The sequence below is a fragment of the Littorina saxatilis genome, linkage group LG3 (assembly GCF_037325665.1).
Source record: "Littorina saxatilis isolate snail1 linkage group LG3, US_GU_Lsax_2.0, whole genome shotgun sequence".
Taxonomy (NCBI): Eukaryota; Metazoa; Mollusca; class Gastropoda; order Littorinimorpha; family Littorinidae; genus Littorina; species Littorina saxatilis.
In genome coordinates this window covers 70,736,825-70,759,442 of record NC_090247.1, presented here as the reverse complement: position 1 = coordinate 70,759,442, position 22,618 = coordinate 70,736,825, and the positions used below count along the sequence as shown (strand labels likewise).

Below are 22,618 nucleotides of genomic sequence, written 5' to 3'. Positions count from 1 at the left end.
GAATGAAACTTCAAATGCTGTCAGATAATACTCTCTTTATCTAAAAAGGTACCGCCCATCCTCTGAGTGTGAAATGCCGACCCGCTCACTTGAAATCTAAATTACCTAAGTTCGGAAAATCAAGTGAAATTGCGTCACTCGCGTTACGTCAAATGTATCTTTACGTCATTTCCCATCCGTCTTGAGTCGGTTCTAAATCTGTCGCTCTCTATTCAACAAGAAAAAGCGAAGCAACCGAAACGCATGGTTTATCTTGTGAGATTGTTGTGTGTCAAACGCATTTGATCTGTGAATATTCATCACGTCAGGAGTATTACTCTGATTGGCTGACCCAGGTCACAAGAATTCTTTCACTGACAGGCATAATCAGGTAGGAGCGCTCCAGTGAGTTCCCATTGCGGCTGTTCTGTCTAATTCGCGAGGTCGCTTCGAAATTTGTTTTGGTCGAATTAAACGGTAATAAAACCGTTATTTCTAATATGCGGACCTTTAGCAAATGACAACAGTCATGTCTCACAAACGATATCAGCATTCGCCTAAAAGGCTCATGCTTGATATCTTTTTTCTCGACATGCCTTGTTATCATTTGCTAACAGTCAGCATATTAGAAATAACTCATAATAACATCAATTGTAATTCAATCAAGTTTGCGTTTTAATGAAACAGATCCTGTGATTGGTCAGAAAGCCCAAACTCATTAAAAATTACCGGTCATTAATTGTCGAACTCGCTAAAAAATCCATTAACAACCTGCTGGCGAGGCACATTGATACACCCTCAACTAGTCTCGGTTAGATTTGAGGGGACATTTTACAAGTAGGAAATATGATGGCCAACGAAATACCGAGACCATAAGGTATGCGAAGTGATGACGTCGAATACGTGGCGTAAGTTGATGCATGAATTCTTCCGGACTACGTCAGTCAATTCCAAAGATCGCTTTTGTGATGAAAAGTATTTGTTTTAGAGTTTGCTGTCCAGAAACCCGTCAAAAAAGAAGAAAAAATGTGTGTGAAAGAAAACAAAACAGGAGCAGATCGAGTGATACGATAGGAATACAGAGACATATTTCTTGGGACTTGACCCTTGCAGGTAGGTGGACTGAAAGTAGTGTGTGAACAGAACAGAACCAATTCTGTCTATTTACAACCGCATGAAAGCAGGAAAGTCGAGATCGTCGTCAGATTGAATTACAATAACATTAACATGCTTCCATTTGAAACTTCGAGGTCTTCATCGTGGATCGACGCCCTCCCAAAGTCTAATTGAAGCCCTCCGTCGCTTCGCTCCGTCGGGCTTCAATTACCTTTGGTCGGGCGTCAAGCCCCGATGAAGACCTCGAAGTTTCAAATGGAAGCATGTTAATGTGTAAGTGTTTCTCCTGTTTTCTGTTTAAAAAAATGAAGACCTGTTAACCTTCGCCCGACCGGGTTATCGACTACACACGAAGACATCGTGGGGCTGTGCAGACCCATATTTTGCTTCTCAAAGAAGGAAAAATATGCATACCCTTCCGTAGACCCATGCTTTCCAAAAAAGCAAAAGCGTGCATCCCCTTGCATAGACGCTGTGGTTAAATTTTCGCGAGAAGTAATTAAATAAAATAAATAATTTAATCATTACCGTGCCGACTAAAGCTTCTCAAAAAAGGAAAAACGTGAATACCCTTCTGTAGACGTTGTGGGGCCGTGTGGACCCACATTGTTATGTATTAATTTTGCTCCACGCCACTTGCTTATAAACTCCTAAATTAAACATCGTAGAAAATTATGTTTAGAGCCAATACCTGAAGGTTTGTGACTTCTCTCCCTAGTTTTCATGTAAGTTCCTTCAGTTTGAGAAACATCCAGGGTCCGCACGACCCCACGATGTCTTCTGTGTGTAGTCTAAATCTGACCTTTGTTTTTTCAATTACTTTTGTTTGTTTGTTTGTTTATTTGTTGCTTAACGTCCAGCCGACTACGCAGAGCCATATCAGGACGAGGAAGGGGGGGATGAAGGGGGCCACTTGTCAAGCGATTCCTGTTTACAAATGCACTAACCCATTACTTGTGTCCCAGCAGGCTTTAGTAAAACTAAATTAATACCTACTGGAAGATTACCAGTTTCCAGTATGTTAAAATAGGCTTAACCTATCTACTGCTGGACTTACATCAGAACACTAACAGATTAAACTATACATGTATCGCGAGACAAGCGGAAAGAGAAGGGATTTTTGGAAAAAATACAGGTGAATGAGCAAGAAGGCAGAAAAAAGAAAAGAATTCATGAAGAAAAAGAGAGCATGACAGGAAAGAGGAACCAAAAATCTACCTAACAGCAAACTAGAAAGCTCCTGCGGTTCCAAAAACAGGAGGGGCCTTTAATTTCATAACCGCAGTGCCCCACTGCGGGATTTCAATTACTTCTCGCTGAAATTTAATGATCTTTTAGAAAATAAGAGCTTTTTAGGTGTCTGAGGCATTTCTAAAAGCTCATTAAAAAATTCCAACTGGTTTAAGAGATATTTGCAATTAAACTCCCTTCTGGGTCCACGCGGACCCATGACGACCAGCAAAGGTTATACACCCCTGCACCCACACACATACACACACACACACAGAATGGCTGGCAGGAATGCAAGCAGTTGCTTATCAGTAATTTCAGGCCTGTGCCAGTAACCAAACATATCTGACTGAAAACAGAATGTTTGAAAGTTCTCATACACAATCAGAAGACACTGTTGCATCATTCACACAGCTTTACCTCAAAATAAAAACAAGTCGCGAAAGGCAAAATTACTACATTTAGTCAAGCTGTGGAACTCACAGAATGAAACTGATCGCACTGCATTTTTTCACAATGACCGTAGTCCGTAGAAGGCAGTGAAATTGACGAGCCTGTTTAGCGCGGTAGCGGCAGCGCTGTTGCTGCACAGCACGCTTTCCTGTACCTCTGTTCATTTTAACATTCTGAGTGTGCTTTTAATCCAAACATATCTATATGTTTTTGGAATCAGGAACCGACAAGGAATAAGATGAAATTGTTTAAAATCAATTTCGGAAATTTCATTTTAATCATAATTGTTATATTTTTAATGTTCAGAGCTTGTTTCTAATCCAAATATAACATATTTATATGTTTTTAAAATCAGAAAATGATGAAGAATAAGATGAACGTAAATTTTGATCGTTTTACCAAAAAAAAAATTAATTACAATTTTCAGATTTTTTAATGACCAAAGTCGTTAATAAATTTTTAAGCCTCCAAACTGAAATGCAATATTAAAGTCCGGCCTTCGTTGAAGATTGCTTTGCAAACATTTCAATCAATTTGATTGAAAAATGAGGGTGTGACAGTGCCGCCTCAACTTTTACAAAAAGCCGGATATGACGTCATCAAAGACGTTTATAAAAAAAATGAAAAAAACGTCTGAGGATATCATACCCAGGAACTCTCAGGTAAAATTTCACAAAGATCGGTCCAGTAGTTTACTCTGAATCGCTCTACTTACACACACGCACAGACACACAAACACACACACATACACCACGACCCTCGTCTCGATTCCCCTTCTATGTTAAAACATCAGGGATGTTGCTACATATTCATACCTAAAGGACAAATGTCCTAGCTCTTCAACATCAATAGGACATTTGACCGCTTTCAGATATTTCAATAGGACGTCAGAATTGTTTCATTTTCAAGAATGACGCTCGCCGTGTTACCCCCTGTTTTTGACCCTAATGTAGCACAGGATGCCGTTGAATAGCCAAACGTGTTCAGCTTTTGTTTAACTTTGGCAGGCTTTATTCGTATTGTTCGGTGGCATAACTCAGTGCGCTTCGTCAAAATGTCTCGAACTGAAAGCAAAAGCAGACGCAAGGCTAAGTCAGTTGGAGTTGTCTTCCATACTCCTAACTTTAATGTGCTGCAGACGGGTGTCACCCAAACGCAAGATCCACATTGCACAACTTCAGTGCACCTGTACGCGAGAGTGCTTGGTCGCTTTTTGAAAATGTGTATCTTGAAAGGAACATTAACGAATATTCCGTCGCGATATAACCTTGAATGGTTGAAAACGACGTTAAACACCAAATAAAGAATTAACGAATATCGCGGTACTACTTGTCTCCGAATACCCCCGAAAACATCCGAAAACATCCGAAAACCTCATCAGAAATTAAGAAAATTCGTCCTTAGATCGTGTTTTGTTACATAATTGTTTTCAATCGTGACTTATATATTTGCAACTTTTCATTTTCATTTTCATTACATTTTCATTACTTTATTGTCCCATCGCTGGGAAATTCGGGTCGCTTCCTCCCAGTGGAAAGCTAGCAGCAACGGAGTCGCGCTACCCAGGTGTCTGCGTGTTTAGGTGTATTCAGCCACCTGCACTTATGGCAGAATGACCAAGGTCTTTTACGTGCCATTGTGATGACACGGGGGTGGGACATGCCTTCCGTCTCTGGGTCTGCACATAAAGTTGACCCGTGTCCGTCCCGGCCCAAATTCGAACCTGCGACCTTCCGATCACAAGTCCAGTGCTCTACCAACTGAGCTACCGTTCATGGCTTTATTTTTGTGTTTGTGCGAGGATTTACGAAGGAGCGGAAGCACTAATCACGTGACGTCATCAATACTTGTGCTTTCAAGTAACAAGAGTTCCCGGTTACCTCCCTTGCACTGAAATTGCTGCATTGTGCTTTCAAGTAACAAGAGTTCCCGGTTACCTCCCTTGCACTGAAATTGTTGCATCGATTTTGTCGAAAATCCGGCTCTCAACCAGGCATGGTACTGAAGGAATGGCAATTTCAGCTGAAATAAAGACGACTTTTTACTAATTCAAATGTGTTTAGTGCCCTCTCCTTGAAGCTGAGAGGGATATAAGTGAAAGATAACAAGGCTTGAGTAAGAAAAAATAATAATCTCAAGTCCATCAGCAGATTTTTTTAAAATTTTTTTCTTTGGATTTTTGTTTTCGGCGGATTTCCGCCGATCGGCGGAAGAGTACCATGCCTGTCAACACAAATATAAGGGTGCATGTAGCATGAATCAGGCTTACTTTTCACAGGCATGTCCAATACTTCACTTTGAAGATAGATTTAGTTAGTCTAGATGGGGTTTTCAGGGGTTTTCGGAAGTTTTCGGGGTTTTCTGAGGTTTTCGGAGACAAGTAGTACCCGAATATCGCGCTGTCCGAAGGAATTGAGTTCTTATCGGACAATGCCAGCGCTCAGTTCAAAACGATAGGACATCTGACCGCCATGCGGCAATGTGAATCGGACATTTGAGCCTCTAAATCAGTCTATATCCGATGTCCGACGACATCCTTGAAACATTTAGTCAAAACTTGACCAAATCATCAAATGTAATGATGCAATCAATTCAGGTTGTCCTTCAACAAAACACAGCCACATTCCACCTCATGGGCGGCCCCGTCTCCTTCAGTTAGTGTACATGTTCAGAAATTGTTTGTTTGCTTGTCCTCTTTTGTATTGTTTCTTCAAACACCTTTGTAACTAATTTTTATAGTTCATGAAATTATCTAAAGGAATTCTGTCTTTGATTTAAAGGGATTCTTTCTTTTCTTTCTTTTCTTTATTTGATGTTTAACGTCGTTTTCAACCACGAAAGTTATATCGCGACAGGGGAAGGGGGGAGATGGGATAGAGCCACTTGTCAATTGTTTCTTGTTCACAAAAGCACTAATCAAAAAATTGCTCCAGCTAGGGGCTTGCAACGTAGTACAATATATGACCTTACTGGGAGAATGCAAGCCTCCAGCACAAAGGACTTAACATTTCTTACATACTGCTTGACTAAAATCTTTACAAACATTGACTATATTCTATACAAGAAACACTTAACAAGGGTAAAAGGAGAAACAGAATCCGTTAGTCGCCTCTTACGACATGCATGCTGGGGAGCATCGGGTAAATTCTTCCCCCTAACCCGCGGGGGGATTTAAAGGGACAGTATCCACTGAAAAAGGTCTTCAGATCGCTTTCAAAGCATCACCGTAAGATTCTATGTTAAAAATAATGCTACCATCCATGAGGAATAACTTAACTTTGCAAATTCAACAGTTTTGATAGCTAATTAATTGTTGTAACAGAATCCAAGAAAAGCGCACTCTTGCAATGGTTGGGTGATTTCCCTTGTCAAAAGTGTAAACAATGGCGTCTTCCTGCGATCATTTTAATCAGACAAGGTAAGTGTTACATTTTCCAGCTTTAGTTAACGTTGTCTGACAGGAAATAAAGCTTTCAATAGGACAGTCAGTATCAGTGTACAAGTTGCTCTCAGCAGGACTGCAAATGAATCGATCGATGCGAGTCAAAAAGCCCTGTAGCACTCAAAAAGATTCGCCTTGACGAAGATCATGCTCGTACTTTAGAAGCAGTACTCAGCCAGATTATCTTGGACATATGTGTTGCCTGTTGGTGATCATTTCAAATATATGTCTCTAAAGTTGCGCTTTTACCAATAAGCTTATGCATTTGTTTCAAATTCCATTCATGTCACTGATCGAACACAGGGAACAGTAAACGTGCGAGAGTTCGAAGCAAAGCGCATTCATGTTTCAGACAAATAGAGAGCTCTGAAAATTATGTCTTTTCTCATAATAGTAACCCAAAAGAGAAGAAATTATACTTATCCCTCTGAACAATGTCGAGGAAATCAGTGTCTAGTGCATTTGTTGTGTGTGTGTGTGTGTGTGTGTGTGTGTGTGTGTGTGTGTGTGTGTGTGTGTGAGAGACTTGTGTGGCTGTGTGTGTGTGTGTCACTGTATGCATGTATGTGACTGTGTGTGTGTCACTGTGTGCATGAGTGTGATTATGTGTGTGTGTGTTTGTGTGTGTGTGTGTATTATGCTTGTGATATAATCACATATATATTTTTATTTTTGTATACACGTGAAAAAAGAGTACAATTGTTGTGTGTTTGCTACAAATAACTCATTAACTGTAAGGGAGATTGATTAATATATAGTGTATCCTTTTCAATCAATCAATCAATCAATAGGAAGCTTATATAGCACGTGTTCCGTGAGTACAGTTCTAAGCGCTTGTTGAAGAGTTGTCAACACAGGACTAACAAAGAAACTAACATCTACAGACGGACACGAACCCTATCACACACTAGCAAACCCTGATAAACATACAACAAAAAACTGTTTGACAACAATGTACACATAGGTCCAAACAAAATAATATTAAGCACATAGAAAACACCTCTCACAGAGCACAGCACAAGAATGTCTTTTGGGGCGCAACACATCACGTCGAACATGAAAGTCGCAGTCAGCTACGGGAAGAACTGAGTCTTCAACCTACTCTTGAACGCGTCAAGAGAGGGGCTCTGGCGCGAAGCTCAAGCGGCAGGGAGTTCCAGACGGAGGGGCCCGCGGAGGGAAATGCACACTGACCAGCAGATGCGAGTTTCGAGCGAGGGATGTGAAGGCGGAGTGGGTCAGCAGCAGAACGAAGGGGACGGTCGGAGATCTGGGTGTACAGGTCCAGGGAGGATTGAAGGTACTCGGGAGCAGAGTCGTTGAGACAATTGTAGACCAGAGTGGACAGTTTGTAGGAGATTCGGGTGTTGACAGGGAGCCAGTGCAAGGAGCAAAGTAGGGGGGTGATGTGGTCTCGCTTCGTCTTCCTCAACGTCAGCCTGGCAGCAGCGTTCTGGACTCATTGTAGGCCATGAATGGATGAGGCGGGGAGGCCAGCCAGAAGGGAGTTGCAGTAGTCCAGACGACAACCAGCTTGACACAGGCGTCGTGGGTGAGGTAGCGACGGATGGAGGCGATGCGTCGTAGGTGGAAAAAGCAGGTCTTGATGATGAAGGAGATGTGTGTCTGCATGGAGAGAGTGGAGTCGAGAAAGACACCAAGGCTCTTGACAGCAGGGGAGAATGGAACAGTCGCGTCATCCAGCTGGAAGTCGGTCACAGTGAGGGAAGCAATCTTCTGTCGTGTTCCAACGGGAAGGGCATCCGTCCTCTCACTGTTCAGCTTCAACTTGTTCTCAGTCATCCAGTTCTTGGTGTCAGTGAAACAACTGGAGATGGATCCCAGGAGATGGTCAACGTCCTCCGGCTTGGCGCTGTTCTGGAGCTGCGTGTCATCGGCAAAGGAGTTGTAGTTCAAGCCGTGGCGTTCGATGACCAGGGAGAGGGGTTGGGTGAACAGGGTGAAAAGGACAGGGCCGAGTACAGACCCTTGTGGGACGCCGAAGCGGACAGGGACATGCTGAGAAGAGAACGAATCAGTGGTGACAGTCTGAGAGCGGTTCTGGAGGTAGTTCCGGAACCAAGAGAGGGCGGTGTCGTGAATGCCGAACGTGGAACTGAGGCGATCGACGAGTAGCTGGTGGTCGATCGTGTCGAAGGCCGCGGAAAGGTCCAGCAGCACAAGGGCAGAGACGAGACCGCTATCTGTTGCGTTCAGGAGGTCCGTGGTGATTCGCAGGAGTGCCGTCTCGGTGCTGTGGTGAGGGCCGTACGCTGACTGGTACACTGGCATCAGCGAGTTCAGTGACAGGTGGGTGCTCAACTGCTCCAGAAGCTTGGAGAGGAAGGGCAGGTTGGACACAGGACGGTAGTTCTTCAACTCGTTGACGTCAAGGCCGGGCTTCTTGATGAGTGGGCGAACAATGGCAGACTTGAAGCAGTCGGGAACGACGCCTGTGGCCAGGGAGATGTTGATGATATCTGTGATAGACGGCAGGAGCTTGTCCAGACACTTGTCCAAGCATTTGTCTTCATTTTCAGGCTATGGAAGTTTTACGTTCAAAACAACAAGCGGCCAGGCTGCTCGTGCAAGAGAAAAGTGCACATCAAGGCAGGATAGGGAGAGGAATTAGCAGAGGTGTGAGCTGATGCAGAGGCAAGGACTGGTCCAAGTCTTCTCAAACTGAAATTGGTTTGCTGGGCAAGAAGGCTGATCAGATTAACAATTTGAAGGTAAGTGAGGACTAGTTATACTTATAATATTAATAGATACTTTCTCTGTGTGCAGGAGTTGTGTGAATTCCAATAGAGTGCTATCACAGAAAATGAATAAATTACATTCATCCAACTGAACAATGTCAAGAAAATCAGTGCGTGTTGTGTATATATATTTGTTATGTGTGGGTGTGTGTGTTTTAGGAATGTAATGTGTGCAGAAAAAAAAGTAAAATTGTGTGTATGTGTAGGAGGGGGGGGGGGGGTAAATTAGTGGTCTTTGTGGCAAAAAAAACAATTTGAAGGTGAATCAGGACTATACATATAAGTACATGTACTTTCTCTCACTGCTTCCCCCCCCCCGCCCTCAACCCCCACCCCTCCTCCAAACTCAATCACAGGGTATACTAAATAATGACTAACGGTGAGGTTTTTTGGTCTCAGTCACAAATTACATTACCGGTGCATTTTTTTTTTTCATTCTAGGGAATGTGTGTATTTCCTGGTTTCCAAAAATATGTTAAAACAAGAAGAGCAAACGCTCGATCGAGTCACTTTCGCAGTTCTGAATATTATATGAGGCATCAGATGGACAGGAAGAAATTGCTATTCACAACACAATGAGTCACGTTCACATAAAATTTGAGCCCGGTCACTTTTATAGTTTCCGAGAAAAGCCCAACGTTAAGTTGTGTGTTGCCGAACAGAAAAGGCTAGTTATCTCCCTTGTTTTTCTGATAACGTTCGTAAAAGGCTACAGATGTAAATACTTTGATGTAAAGAATAATCCTACAAAGTTTCAATCACATCCGATGAACTTTGTCAAAGATATAAAATGTCTAATTTTTCCTTTGACGCTGACCTGTGACCTTGAAAAAGGTCAAAGGTCAACGAAACCATCGTTAAAGTGTAGAGGTCATTGGAGGTCACGACTAAACAAAATATGAGCCCGATCGCTTTGATAGTTTCCGAGAAAAGTCCAACGTTAAGGTGGTGTCTACGGACGGCCGGCCGGGCGGCCGGCCGGCCGGCCGGCCGGACAGACTAACACAGACCGATTACATAGAGTCACTTTTTCTCAAGTGACTCAAAAATGAAAATTGAGCTTCAGCATCCTGATTTTGTCAAGATATTTTGTGCAGTTAAATTTCAGTACCCACAACCTTTTAGTGTCTCATAAACGGAAATAAATGAACAGTCCTCACAATTGGGGTGCTGTACCGTGAAACCCTCCCTTTTAAAAACCTTTACAGTTCAAGATCTCCCCTATATTTAGACCTTGCTTTTCAGATTTTCTGGTCATAACCTATGCAAATTCACCTTCATTTTAAGACTTCCTGCTTTTTAATACCTGATTTTATCAGATTTTGGGAGATCGTAGATTTTGGGAGATCGTAAAAGGGGGTTCCACTGTAATATGAATTCTGTTTTAGCTACACCTGTATGCTGTTAGTAAAGAAGGATATTTTACAGATTGAGGGGATCATTTCTGCCTCCATAATGATCTTTATGATCTGACACTTGGCTAACAGATTCCATGATCATGCTGTTATGTAGGAAGTCATAATAATGATGTGTAGATTTTTGAATTGTGTCTGCTTTGCAGTTCAAATAGATGTCTGCCTTCCTGTTCAATTTTTTTTTAAACAAGACAATCCCCGAATCACAATTTCCAACCACATGTCAAACAGCAGTTCTGCTTAACTTGAAACATCAGTATTGAATAATTATATCAAATTGACCTTTCTGCGGTTTAGCACTTGACAGATGCTGCTACAATACCTCTTGTAGAAAAAACAAGAAGAGCAAACGCTCGATCGAGTCACTTTCGCAGTTCTGAATATTATATGAGGCATCAGATGGACAGGAAGAAATTGCTATTCACAACACAATGAGTCACGTTCACATAAAATTTGAGCCCGGTCACTTTTATAGTTTCCGAGAAAAGCCCAACGTTAAGTTGTGTGTTGCCGAACAGAAAAGGCTAGTTATCTCCCTTGTTTTTCTGATAACGTTCGTAAAAGGCTACAGATGTAAATACTTTGATGTAAAGAATAATCCTACAAAGTTTCAATCACATCCGATGAACTTTGTCAAAGATATAAAATGTCTAATTTTTCCTTTGACGCTGACCTGTGACCTTGAAAAAGGTCAAAGGTCAACGAAACCATCGTTAAAGTGTAGAGGTCATTGGAGGTCACGACTAAACAAAATATGAGCCCGATCGCTTTGATAGTTTCCGAGAAAAGTCCAACGTTAAGGTGGTGTCTACGGACGGCCGGCCGGCCGGACGGCCGGCCGGCTGGCCGGCCGGACAGACTAACACTGACCGATTACATAGAGTCACTTTTTCTCAAGTGACTCAAAAATTAGAGATGCAGTGGAGCCCTTCTTTTAAGGTATACATGTCTATATACAGCAAACTCAATCAAAGAAAAGCAGAATGTCTTAGGATATAGGTTATAAACAGGAATCTGAGAAAGTAGTGTCTTTCAAGACAAATGTTGTGTTTTTTTAAAGGGGGGCAAAGTTAGGGTTTTACTGTATAATGCAATGGTAAACTGGGCATTCATTCCAAGTAGCTAAAGCTGTGTAACTGACACTTTTGCTCGTCAGGATCACTAGAACACATTTTCACACTTGTCATTGTGTCAGAATGCTAAAAATCTGGAAAGCCAATCCCCACAGGTATATCCCATCCCCCCTCTCCCACCCACCCCCACCTTTTACTCACACTTGCACTCCATTACATAGATGAATAGATTACAAACACTCTTCTGTAACTCTTTATTTTCGCTTTTTTTCTTGCATTTGGTTCATTTTTTCAACCCTTTTCGAAGTTTGAATTAAGTGTCTTCACTGATGGGCGATTTTCTGTTTATGCTCCAGGACTTCAAGGCACTGGTGCTTGATGACAGCAGGCTCCTACTGGCCCACACACAAAGAAGAGATTGAAGATGCTCTGGTCCTGGAAGAAGAAGAGGGAAAGATCAATAAAGCCAAACGATTCAGACTAGAGTTATATTGAGTCTTCTTCTTCTTCTTCGTCGTTCACGAGTTATATTGAGTAAAGATATTGGCTATTCGGGTGAAGGTGTAAGAGTTGCCATGTGCAGTTGCTGTGTATGAGTCATAGGAATGACATTATAGATCCAACTGGCCAGTACACTGACTTTCTTCCTTGTTGCCTGTATTAGAGTACATTGTGGTGTTAAACAAAGTGCGTTTCTGTGTGGGTTGGTTTACACATGCTCTGTTACATTCCATATTAGGCGGCCAGCTGAGACTACAAAATAGTGAATGTTTGTACATTAAAAAAACAATTAAAAGGAATTCTAACAAGAACCAATCGATACATAAATGTTACTTGTATTTTTGACCAAAATATGACATTTTACACACACCTTGACAGTCCTTGTTCACCTTGAGGAACACTGACTGTCTCAATCTGTGTAAAATGTCATAATATGGTCAAAAATACAAATAACATTTATGTATCGATCGAATTCCTTTCAGGTACTTTGTTGTTGTTTTGACGATTGAACGAGCACACACACACATGCATGCAATCCACATATGTATGCAATCAAACACATAAGCTTCATATTTGGGCGTTTCAGGTTGACCGAAACTTCAAAGGAACTACAAAACACACGTCATGTACTCACTTTGTTGTTGTTTTGACATTGAACAGCACACACACATGCAATCAAACACATGACGTTTTTTTTTTTAGTTCCTTTGAAGTTTCGGTCAACCTGAAAAGCCAAATTATAAAGTTTTGTCGGCCTCTGACGTCACATGACTCAAAGAAGGGAAATCCAATCTCCAATCGATACATTGTATGTTGTTTTTTGCTTTTTTAATGTACTGTAATCTACCTTGTAAGCGCCGTAAGTACCTAGTAAACGCCCACCCCCAACATTTGGATCAGTGTTTGAACATATGTTGTGTGTGTGTGTGTGTGTTTTATTATGTGCACAGTTCTGCACCTTGTAGAGACATTATCATTCTAGAGAACGCTGACAGACAGCTATGTATAGGTTACAACACGAGTGGTTTTTTATATGGCTTGTATTTCAGTCAAGACCCAGCGGATGAATATCATCGGGAGACACGAGCCTCTGGCGAGTGGCTCTCGATTGATATTCCCGCTGGGTCTTGACTGAAATACAAGCCATATAAAAAACCACGAGTGTTGTAATCTGTATATCCCATTCTACCATCAAACACAAAGTGTAGACTACTAGCGGCACTGTTGCGATCTGTGCAGGGTAAAACTGTTGCCAGCGAGACTTAGCCCTTTTGCAACCTTAAACTAAGTGACCGTCGCTGAAAAAATAAAACGAATGAGTGCATCGATAAGTACGCGGTAACACTACTTTCAGACCATTTAAAAGCTTTAAGTAAAGGTTCATAAGTTGCAAGAAAGTAATGAAGTCGAATAGAAATTAATTTAGTTGAAGCGCACAATTCTTTTGTTGTGCGTTTCAGGTCGGCAGAACGGGCGAAACGGGTTTGGGACCCATTTGGCTTACTCGATTCAGAATCGATTCCACGTTGTTTTTCTCGAACGTGTGTAATTAAGCTTATTGACAGAGAAGCAAATTTTAGGGAACAAATATGTAGGTTTAGATTTAACCATTTGCTCCCTATTTGAAATGTATCTACGTGATAAACTGTTTTGCGAGTGTGTTTGCATGGATGAACTTAAACTGGTATGGGTGAGGAAAACGCGACCGACACGTCTCAGTGTCACCGCCGATTGATTGCATTTTGAAGGAATATGACTGGATTACGGAAAAATATGTGGACTTACTGCAGAGCCAGGCAAAAGAGTAGACTTGCTCGCAAAACACGTGAAACAGCCGATGTTTGATAGCTGAAGGCGCACACCAAAACACACTACCGACAGATTCTCAAAAGTCGTCTGCTAACGATGCAAGGGGAGGGTACTCGTGTTTTTGTTTTGGTTCGCTAGCATCTGGTTATCTTGTAAGTTGAATGTTCGTTTTTTTCGACCTGCATTGCTTTCATAATGAAAGAAACTTTTGCTTATTGCATCTCATACATCAGATCAGTTCTGAGATTCATTTTTGCGTGCAACTGATATGGTTTTCTGAGCCGTGCAATACGATTTTAGAACTTCATACAAATGTGTCACATTGTTCGGCGCGAGGTCAAAGGTCGGGAGGAAAGTAGTCCTTTGCCCAAATCGGAATCTGCACTATCATATATTTTTTGGAGTCCATGATGTATTTATTGAGCTATAAAAATACAACATATATACCCATACTGAAGTAACAGAGACAAAGAAGGGAGGTCATGGGATATATTTATTTATTTCATACTCTCGGCACTGGAGTATCTCTGGATAGCCCCTCAAAAAGAAGACGAGGGAGCTAGCTAGGGTCTTCTGAAGTTGAAGAGGTCTGCTTTCAGTGATTTACAGGGAGCATGTGAAAAACCAGTTTTTGATAACACCATTTCCCTCTGAAAGATTTTAGCTTTCTAAAAAAAACTTACTCCTTTCTTTGTCACATCAATGGCTTGGATCAGTATCAATGACTGACAGAATGACTATTCATTTCGTGTTTTTTAGTATGTGTGTACATTCACTCTTAGTGAATGAATTTTGGTGTTTGGTTTTTAGTGTTTTTTTCTTTCGGTTTAGACACTTGCATATCAAGCGAAAGATACATACAGGTTGACTATTTGTGCATGGAAACAGCTGACATGAGCAATAAAGTCTGGGGAAGAGTCCCGAAAGTATATTGATTAATGCGTTGAATTCACAGGTCCAGTAAAACTTGTGCAGAACAATGATACAGATGTTAAAAAGTGCTCGAATTCCAAGAATAGTGTCATGTGTAGCACCTTTGAACTGTGCAGAGAGGATGTGTGCCTGTGGATTTGAGATCTACATGGAATAAAATAGACACTGTTCTTGACAATTGAGTATGTTTTTGTGTGCGCATGTTGTTTGGTTTATTGATAATAATTGACTTTTGGTCAAGATGTAACCATGAATTTCTGTAGCAAAGATACAATGATAAAAATAGACAGAATATAATCAGATAATTAGACACTGGGCTGCAAATTGCTTTTAATTGTCATTGTATTTATCTGTAAAATCACTATGATTTCCATGGCATGATTAATGCAGTGGAACCTCCCTTTTATGACCCCCCAATGTAAAACTCCCTTCTTTTTAAGGCCTTGTTTTCTCACATGTTCTGTTCATAACCTCTGTAAAATTACCCCCATTTTAAGACTCGTTCCTTTTTTAGACTCGATTTTCTCAGATTGTTTGAGGTCTTAAAAGGGGGGTGCCACTGTAGTAATAATACATCTTCAGAAATTGAACACAGGTGCTGCAGTTTTTTTATAACCATGAAGAAGAAAAATACTGTTTCAAAACTTTGACAGTGTCTTATCCTCAAACGTACCGTATTTGACGGATTACAAGATGCACCATTTTATAAGCCGCACCCCCAACTTGAAAAAAAGAATTGGGATGAGCCACGTATAGGCCTCGTCATTATATTAGCCGCCATCGAAAAAAAAATATAATCTGATCGTGTCAATCAATCAAAACAACCAGGCAAACGAAAGTACGGTATTTGGCGAAATTGGCTCCGAGAATTAACAAGTGAAACAAAGAAGAAAAGTGATAAAGTTTGAAGAAAAATATCACAAACACACATGTAGTCCCGCTCGGAATAAACTTTTTTGGGATGATCTTTATGACTTTTGCGCACATTTCGAGCAGACGAAAACACAACATGGCGGCTCTCGCTCCTCCAACTATCGCGAGACACAAAAAACCGAAATCTCGCGCGCACGAGATCCTGATACATCCGGTGTTTCTCTGTACGCTATCTTGTCACGACGACTTGTTGACAAACGAAGATTCGCGAAAGAAAGAGAAAAGCGCCAAGTCTTGAGTAGAGAGCTAATAAAGTACCGGTAATCGCTAATCGAGCGAAATGAAAATCCGCGGCGACTTCCATTAGGTGAATGCTATTCAAGTTTAGGTAACATTTTAGCCGCATCTTTTTATAAGCCGCAATGCGATTTTTTTTTTTAAAAGTCGCGGCTTGTAGTCCGTCAAATACGGTACACCTTTTTAAAGAATCCGTAACTTTTAATCACTCAACAAAATTGCCTGCAGTTCAAGTGAACCAGAAATGGGGAATAATTGGCCACACTCAAGGAATCGGTTCCTGGCAACTTTTCTGTCGGTCGCGCAGCCTGAGAGAGACATGACAGAGATAGTTACTCAAGATAAAAGATAAGCTTGACTTACATCAGAAATATGAACATTTAAACTCACCTTAATGATCTTTTTGTCAGAAATATTTTAAACCATTATTGCCACACATTGCAAGAATGTTTGATGTCCGGGTGCTTTTTCCCTGAAAATTAAAAAACATTGTTTTAGTAATTATAGCAACATATAAACCACTGTTTAAGTGTAAACCAAAAGCTGGCCAATTACATACAGTTCTACAGCAACATCAGTTCTGAACATGAAGCTTTCAACATGCACAGCGACACTTAAAAATGGCAGTTAAAAAAGAAAGGATGAATGAAATTCTGCCGCATTTAGTGTTTGCTTCAATGAACACCGTCCGAGGAAGAATGTGTTCTTCGTCAAAATGTTACCATTTCACAAAGCTTTACAATAAGCTTCAATCATAGTTCTTCCTACAAAATCACAACATTAAAAACTTTAGGCACAGAAAAACTCATACCGCTGACAATATAAAATGTCAGTTATAAATAACATTTTCTGTTGCACTACATCCAAAGACTGTGCTGACTGACCCTACTTTTTCCATCTCAAAACAATTTTTAGGGGGATTACCTACTCTGTCTGTCAGTCTCTGTCTCCTATACAATGCACCACAGCAGCTTGTACCCAACCGCCAGTTGATCATTATTTACTCCTGCATGTACACCCTTACTAGGCTACTACTATTCACTAGCGAATGCGTAGTATGTAGTTGTAAGGAGACTGTTGGGATGAAGGAGTAAATAATGATCGACTGGCACTTTGATACAAGCTCCTGTGCAGTGCACAGACACACACACACACACACCGTGGCGTGTCCGTGTTCAAACCAAAACTGGACACAATTGACCCTGCACAATACACGTTCGTGCGCTCGCTTGATGGATGCTTCATTCGCACAACACACCAGCAGACACACAGACAAAACGGCAGCAACATTTGTCTAGGTCTGTCCAAAGTCTACACGACAACACTTGCTTTACTTACAAATCCGGGCAGCAGGTGAGAGCTCTGCGTCGTGGGTAGTCAGTGCACACAACGGTAACACTCATGCAGTTGAATCCAACTTTCCGACTCGACTGCTTGTTGTTGATAACTTTGCATTTTGTGCGTCGAGCATGACTTTCTCGTGATTCTGTGTCGTTACCAGTCACTCTGCTGCTTTCTGAACCACCTTGAGTCGATTTCTTACAGAAACGTGTGGGCTTGTTCTCACTAAGCGGCCATCCCATCCGCCATTGTTTTGAGTCGCGACGAAAACCAGTCTATGACGGCCAATTTTAATCTTCAAATGGTAGAGAGCAGTCGCCAATTTACTCATTTTGAATTAATTATTTACCATACTTGTGGTGCTTTATTGAGCAAACCGGGCCAGGTGCGTCTTAATTAAGGTACACTAGATTCCCCAAATTCTTCAAATCAGCCGAATTTGACAAAAAAAACTCTCCAAAATGGCGGCGTGGACACTATATCTTTAAAACATTTTTTTATGAACAGACAAGAAAATAACCATGCAAAGAAAATTCTGACAAATAACACAGTTACCTTCCTTGTCTTGTAGATTTTCTGCTTGTAGCTTTTGAACTCACAACATCCGAAAATAAGTTCTCAAACAATTGTTGAATCATAACTCGAATAAAAAGAAAAACTGGCTACAGTGTACAAGTAAGCTTGTTTCACCTGGTAACTTTCAAAACAACTCAATGTATCTAAAGCAAACAAGATTGGTAAACGATGACCTTGTCAAAGTATTTGCAGAGGGCACTAAAACCTAATTTAGATGTTGCAGCATCTGACACTTGAGATTCAAAGCTTACAAGGTAGTAGTGGGGCCCCCAGTTGAAACGATTGTTCAAATTTGTATACCAACATATCATTTGGTGTGCTGTTAGAAGACATCCAAAGAATGTAAATTCCAGGGGGGGGCAAGCAATTTTTGTCCTCTGGTAAATTTGGTTGCTAGGCAACGGAGTGCCCAGTCGCGAACAATGTCAAACACACAGTTTGGGCGTTTTAACACATATAAACTATAATATAAGACTGAATAAACATAATAAATCCATATTATTGGGTTGTTGTTGTCTTTTTAATGCCTTTAAGTGAAAAAATAAATAAATGGTTGAAAAATGAGCCAAAAATCATATTTTGGAACCTTCGGGTTAGGCTATATTTGTAGGTGCTCCCAAATAGAGACAAAAGAAGGTAAATAATAAGCTTGAATTGACCAGGGAACACACCAAAGCTTTGGTGATATACAGGTGAGCCCAGGGACCTAAATAATGTGTATATCTAACACGTTACTTAACAGTGTGTGTTCAGACTGAAGCAGTGAAGACATGGCAAGCGGCGTGAGTAAACACATGGACTGGAGCCTGTGCATCTTTTGCCAGAAGGACACAACAGAAAAGCTGATAAATCCCACCGAAGAAAGCTACAGCACAGCAGAGAGACATTTAAAAGGTTTTAAAGCAGTTGGAGCGTTTCAGTCATAACTAAAAATAGACAAATTCAATGATGGGTCAGGGATTGCGTCTTCGTTAGCCAAACATGGAGCTAGGTGGCACAAGAACTGCCGTGCTAACTACAACCAAAGAATGTTGGACAGAGCTGAAAAGAGACGGCATGATGAAGCTGAAAAAGATGAAGGCGAGACAGGAAAGAGATCACGCAGAGAGAGTGGGCAAGTTTCTCCACAAGAGACCCGTATGTTTAACTGTGGCAAAACTGGAAATCTTTCTAGAGGTTCTACATACCAGCTTGAGTCACATAATTCGGGAAGCTGCTTTGAAGATTGACCCTCAAGTTGACAACAAGTCACGTCTCACGATGTTGGGACTGGCTCACATGGCCAGACGAGGGTTTTGCACTTCACGGGTAAGCCATGATAAGATAATTCGGCCAGATTGAGACGGTTGAAACTAGCTGAAAGGCTGCTGCAAAGGTCAAAGCCACTGTCAGACTCAATTCACCTTAACAGAGTAGCCCTTTTCAGAAATCAGAACAAGTCTACTCAGATGACCAAGAATCTGAAGCTGAAGACAGCCAAGACCAACTGTGGTTTGTTTGCAAGATTGTATGTTGGATGTCAGGCTAGAGGAGAAGACCTTGATGAATTCTTTCAGCACGAAAACCAGTCATTCCCTCCATCAATCTCAGATTCTGGAGAATTGCGCCACGGCAACAAAAGCGATCTCCTGCACTGTTTTGAGAAAACTCATGACCCAGTACTCACTGAACCACAAGTATCAGCTGTTCTCATTGATGGTGCTGCGCTGGTGCACATTCTGAAGCCACGCCAAGCACAAACATTCCAAGAGTACAGTGATTCTGTCTTTTTAGCATATGTCCTGATGTGCCTGTCTAACGCTGATCGCGTTGACATTGTTTGGGACTGTTACCGTGACAACAGTCTGAAGTCATCAGTGAGGAAGAAACGAGGCTCTGGCATGAGGAGAAGAGTGAAAGGAGACGTTGCTCTGCCACGCAACTGGCCAGAATTCCTACGAAACAGTCAAAACAAAGAAGAGCTGTTTCATCCTGTCTGAAAATCTGAAGCTCGTCAAGGAAGACGGGAAAGTGGTCATTGCAACACAAGGTGTGGACTTTGTTAGTTCTAGTGACATTAGTGAGGACCAAAGAGCCAGGCTGTCCCCTTGTTCACACGTAGAGGCTGACACCAGACTGGTTGTACACTGTTCTGACCTGTCCAGAATGAATCACACTGACGTCATGATCAGGAATTTAGACACTGATGTAGTGGTGCTTGCAACAGCTCACTACCATTCCCTCCAGCTGGAAAACCTGTGGGTTGCATTTGTGCTGGATCCCACTATCGTCTTCTGCCTATTCACGACTATGCCCAGAGAAATCAGCAGCACCTCTGATGTTTCATTCTCTGACTGGCTGCGACACTGTGTCATCTTTCTTTGGTGTCAGTAAGAAGAGATGCTGGGAAGTGTGGATGTCTGATCCAGAATTCACAGCTGTTCCTTTGGGTGCTTGCATCACCGGACAAGTTCAGCCAGATTGAGCGCTTTGTTTCGTTGATGTTCGACAAGTGTTTCCGACAAGGTGAACGATGCCAGAAAACACCTGTTCACGAAGAAAGGGCGCATGCTGGAAAACACCCCACCCACTCAAGCTGCTCTTCTTGAACACACGAAAAGAGCGATCCTGCAGGCACTCATCTGGAAGGAAGCTCTCATTCCGCAGCCAGAGATTCCAGATCCTGCAAGCTGGGGCTGGGAAGAAGTTGATGGAACTTATTCGCCTGTTTGGACATCACTTCCAGATGCATCTAAGATCTGCTCTGAACTAGTAAAATGCAGCTGCAAGAAAGGTTGTAGAGGTCCGTGTAGCTGTGCCACAGCGGGTGTCCCCTGCACTGCTCTTTGCTTCTGTGATGGCAAATGCCAGCGTGACTGAAAGACTGAATTCATGAACCGGTTATGTGAGTAAATCGCTGTGGATATAGAAGAAACTATGTTTACAGGTTTCTTTTTCAAACTCTGGCATTATGCATGAAATGCATTTCTTTGTTAACAAATAGTAGAAATACAGCTTCGTGTACAGTATTTGTAAATAGGAGGGCCTCTACAACCTTGTTGAGAATTTATCTGTAGACAATTGACCGGACAGTATGTTTTACATCAGTATGTAGTGTCGTAGTGTCATCTGTTTTTGCTTTAAAATAAAGCAGAATCATGAGCCCATTCCAAAAAGATAGCAACTAGCAAGAATATATTTGTCATTTGCATAATTTTAATAGTCAATGTGCAAGCTTGCGATTGTTACTAGACGGTACCGTTCTTGAAAAGAAAACCGATTCATTTGTATATAATTATAAAACGTCAATAGCCATTGCAGGGGCGGATCACATCATGGGGGTTTCCAAATTTCTTAAAGGGACAATTCGTTTAGTTGTGTGCGCGAAAATGGAGCAATCTGGTGCAGTCTGAGCCAAGAAACTTCCCCTAATACACCTTCAAAAAGTAAATTTAAGAAGACAAATTAGATTACCAATAAAAGGAAAATTGACCGATCTGGTGCAACCTGAGCCAGCAAATTACCCAACTACCTTCCGAAACCGTCATTTAGAAGACAAAGGCCAGCTCCTAGGGGGGCCCGGGGGCATGCCCCCCCCCCCCCCGGAAAATGTTGATAGAAATCAAGGAAAATGGAGGAATCTGGTGCAATTTGAGCCTTCAGTTTCTCATTATTTTTTAAATGTATTTTTTTTAATACTTTTTTTTTTAGGCTGCGGGGGGGGTCCGGAAACCCCGGAAACCCCCCCTGGATCCGCCCCTGAAGTGTGTTTATTGTCCTGATGTTAGAAACATGGTACAGGCAAACATAAATGTTAATTCAAAGGTAAACTAAACTCTTTAGTTACAAAGAACTGGTGTTTTGAATGTTCACCTTCTGCAAAAGTGCGTTTTGAGGGTATGCTTACTAAACAGGTCATTTAGAAGTTGCCCCTCCCTGGCATTTGGATCCTGAGAGATGTCTTTTTAACTGTATAAAGTATCATGTTGGTATACCAATCCGAACAATTCAGCCTCTATTCTGCAGCTAGTCCTAGCACTATAGTATAGATTGACTAGTTCAGTGGACTTAACCCTTACACTGGTGCAATTCTGTAACACATGTTACATAGCCACTGGTGAATTAACAGAGAGAAAAATAAAGAAAAACGGTCAAATAGGTTTTCGCATCCATGGGAGGTAATCGGAACCGACCAAACAGACTGAGCCAGTAGCGCGACATATGTCGTGACAACCAGGTGACCGTATACGTAAAGTAGCGCGACATATGTCGCGACAACCAGCCTAAGGGTTAAGATTGGCAAATCAAGTTTAATTACAGCAAGATTCAAGAGTTTGCCCATTGGTAAATATATAGAGAATACTACATGGCTTGCTGTGTCGTACCAGATTTACACGAGTTGATTTTTTAAATATTGAACTGCGAGCAAAAGCGAACTGTTCACTATTTGAAAAAGAGGTGAGTGTAAATCTGGTACGCAACAGCGAGCCATGTAGAATTCTGTTTATCCTACATACTGTACTTACATGTATTTCACTGAAAATGTCCTGCAGTCGAGGCAGCTAAAATTGAAGACGCTTGTTTTGGAACCTCGATCTTTTCTAAAGCCTCGTGCAATCTATTATGTCAAAGCAAAGAAACGTCACTCTAAAAGTGTGGCGTGACGTGTTAGTTCTAAAAATTCATCGAGGGTAATTAGCGAGCGCAATTTGTAATCTATTCTATAATACGTTTGTATCGGTGACTTTGGCATCATAAGCAGTGGAAAAACAGGTCCCTGCCAGACTTGTTTGACATGACCTCATTTACATAATATACACACGTGTGATTTGAACGATTATA

General features: G+C 41.5%; 1 protein-coding gene across 2 annotated transcripts in view; it reads right to left on the bottom strand.

Annotated features, from left to right (window-relative positions):
- LOC138963155 (zinc finger protein 771-like) overlaps positions 1-22,618 on the bottom strand; it is a 34,495-nt gene that overhangs the window by 5,713 nt on the left and 6,164 nt on the right. The window contains exons 4-5 of one of the 2 annotated variants that reach the window (XM_070335192.1): positions 16,271-16,352; positions 11,708-11,902 (exon numbers count right to left, since the gene is read on the bottom strand). The exons of the other annotated variant lie outside the window; for it this stretch is intronic. Of the exons in view, the coding sequence (XP_070191293.1) occupies positions 16,306-16,352 (47 nt within the window). The 3' untranslated portion in view covers positions 11,708-11,902; positions 16,271-16,305. Of the gene's footprint in view, positions 1-11,707; positions 11,903-16,270; positions 16,353-22,618 lie in introns of those variants that run through there. 2 annotated transcript variants of the gene reach the window in all.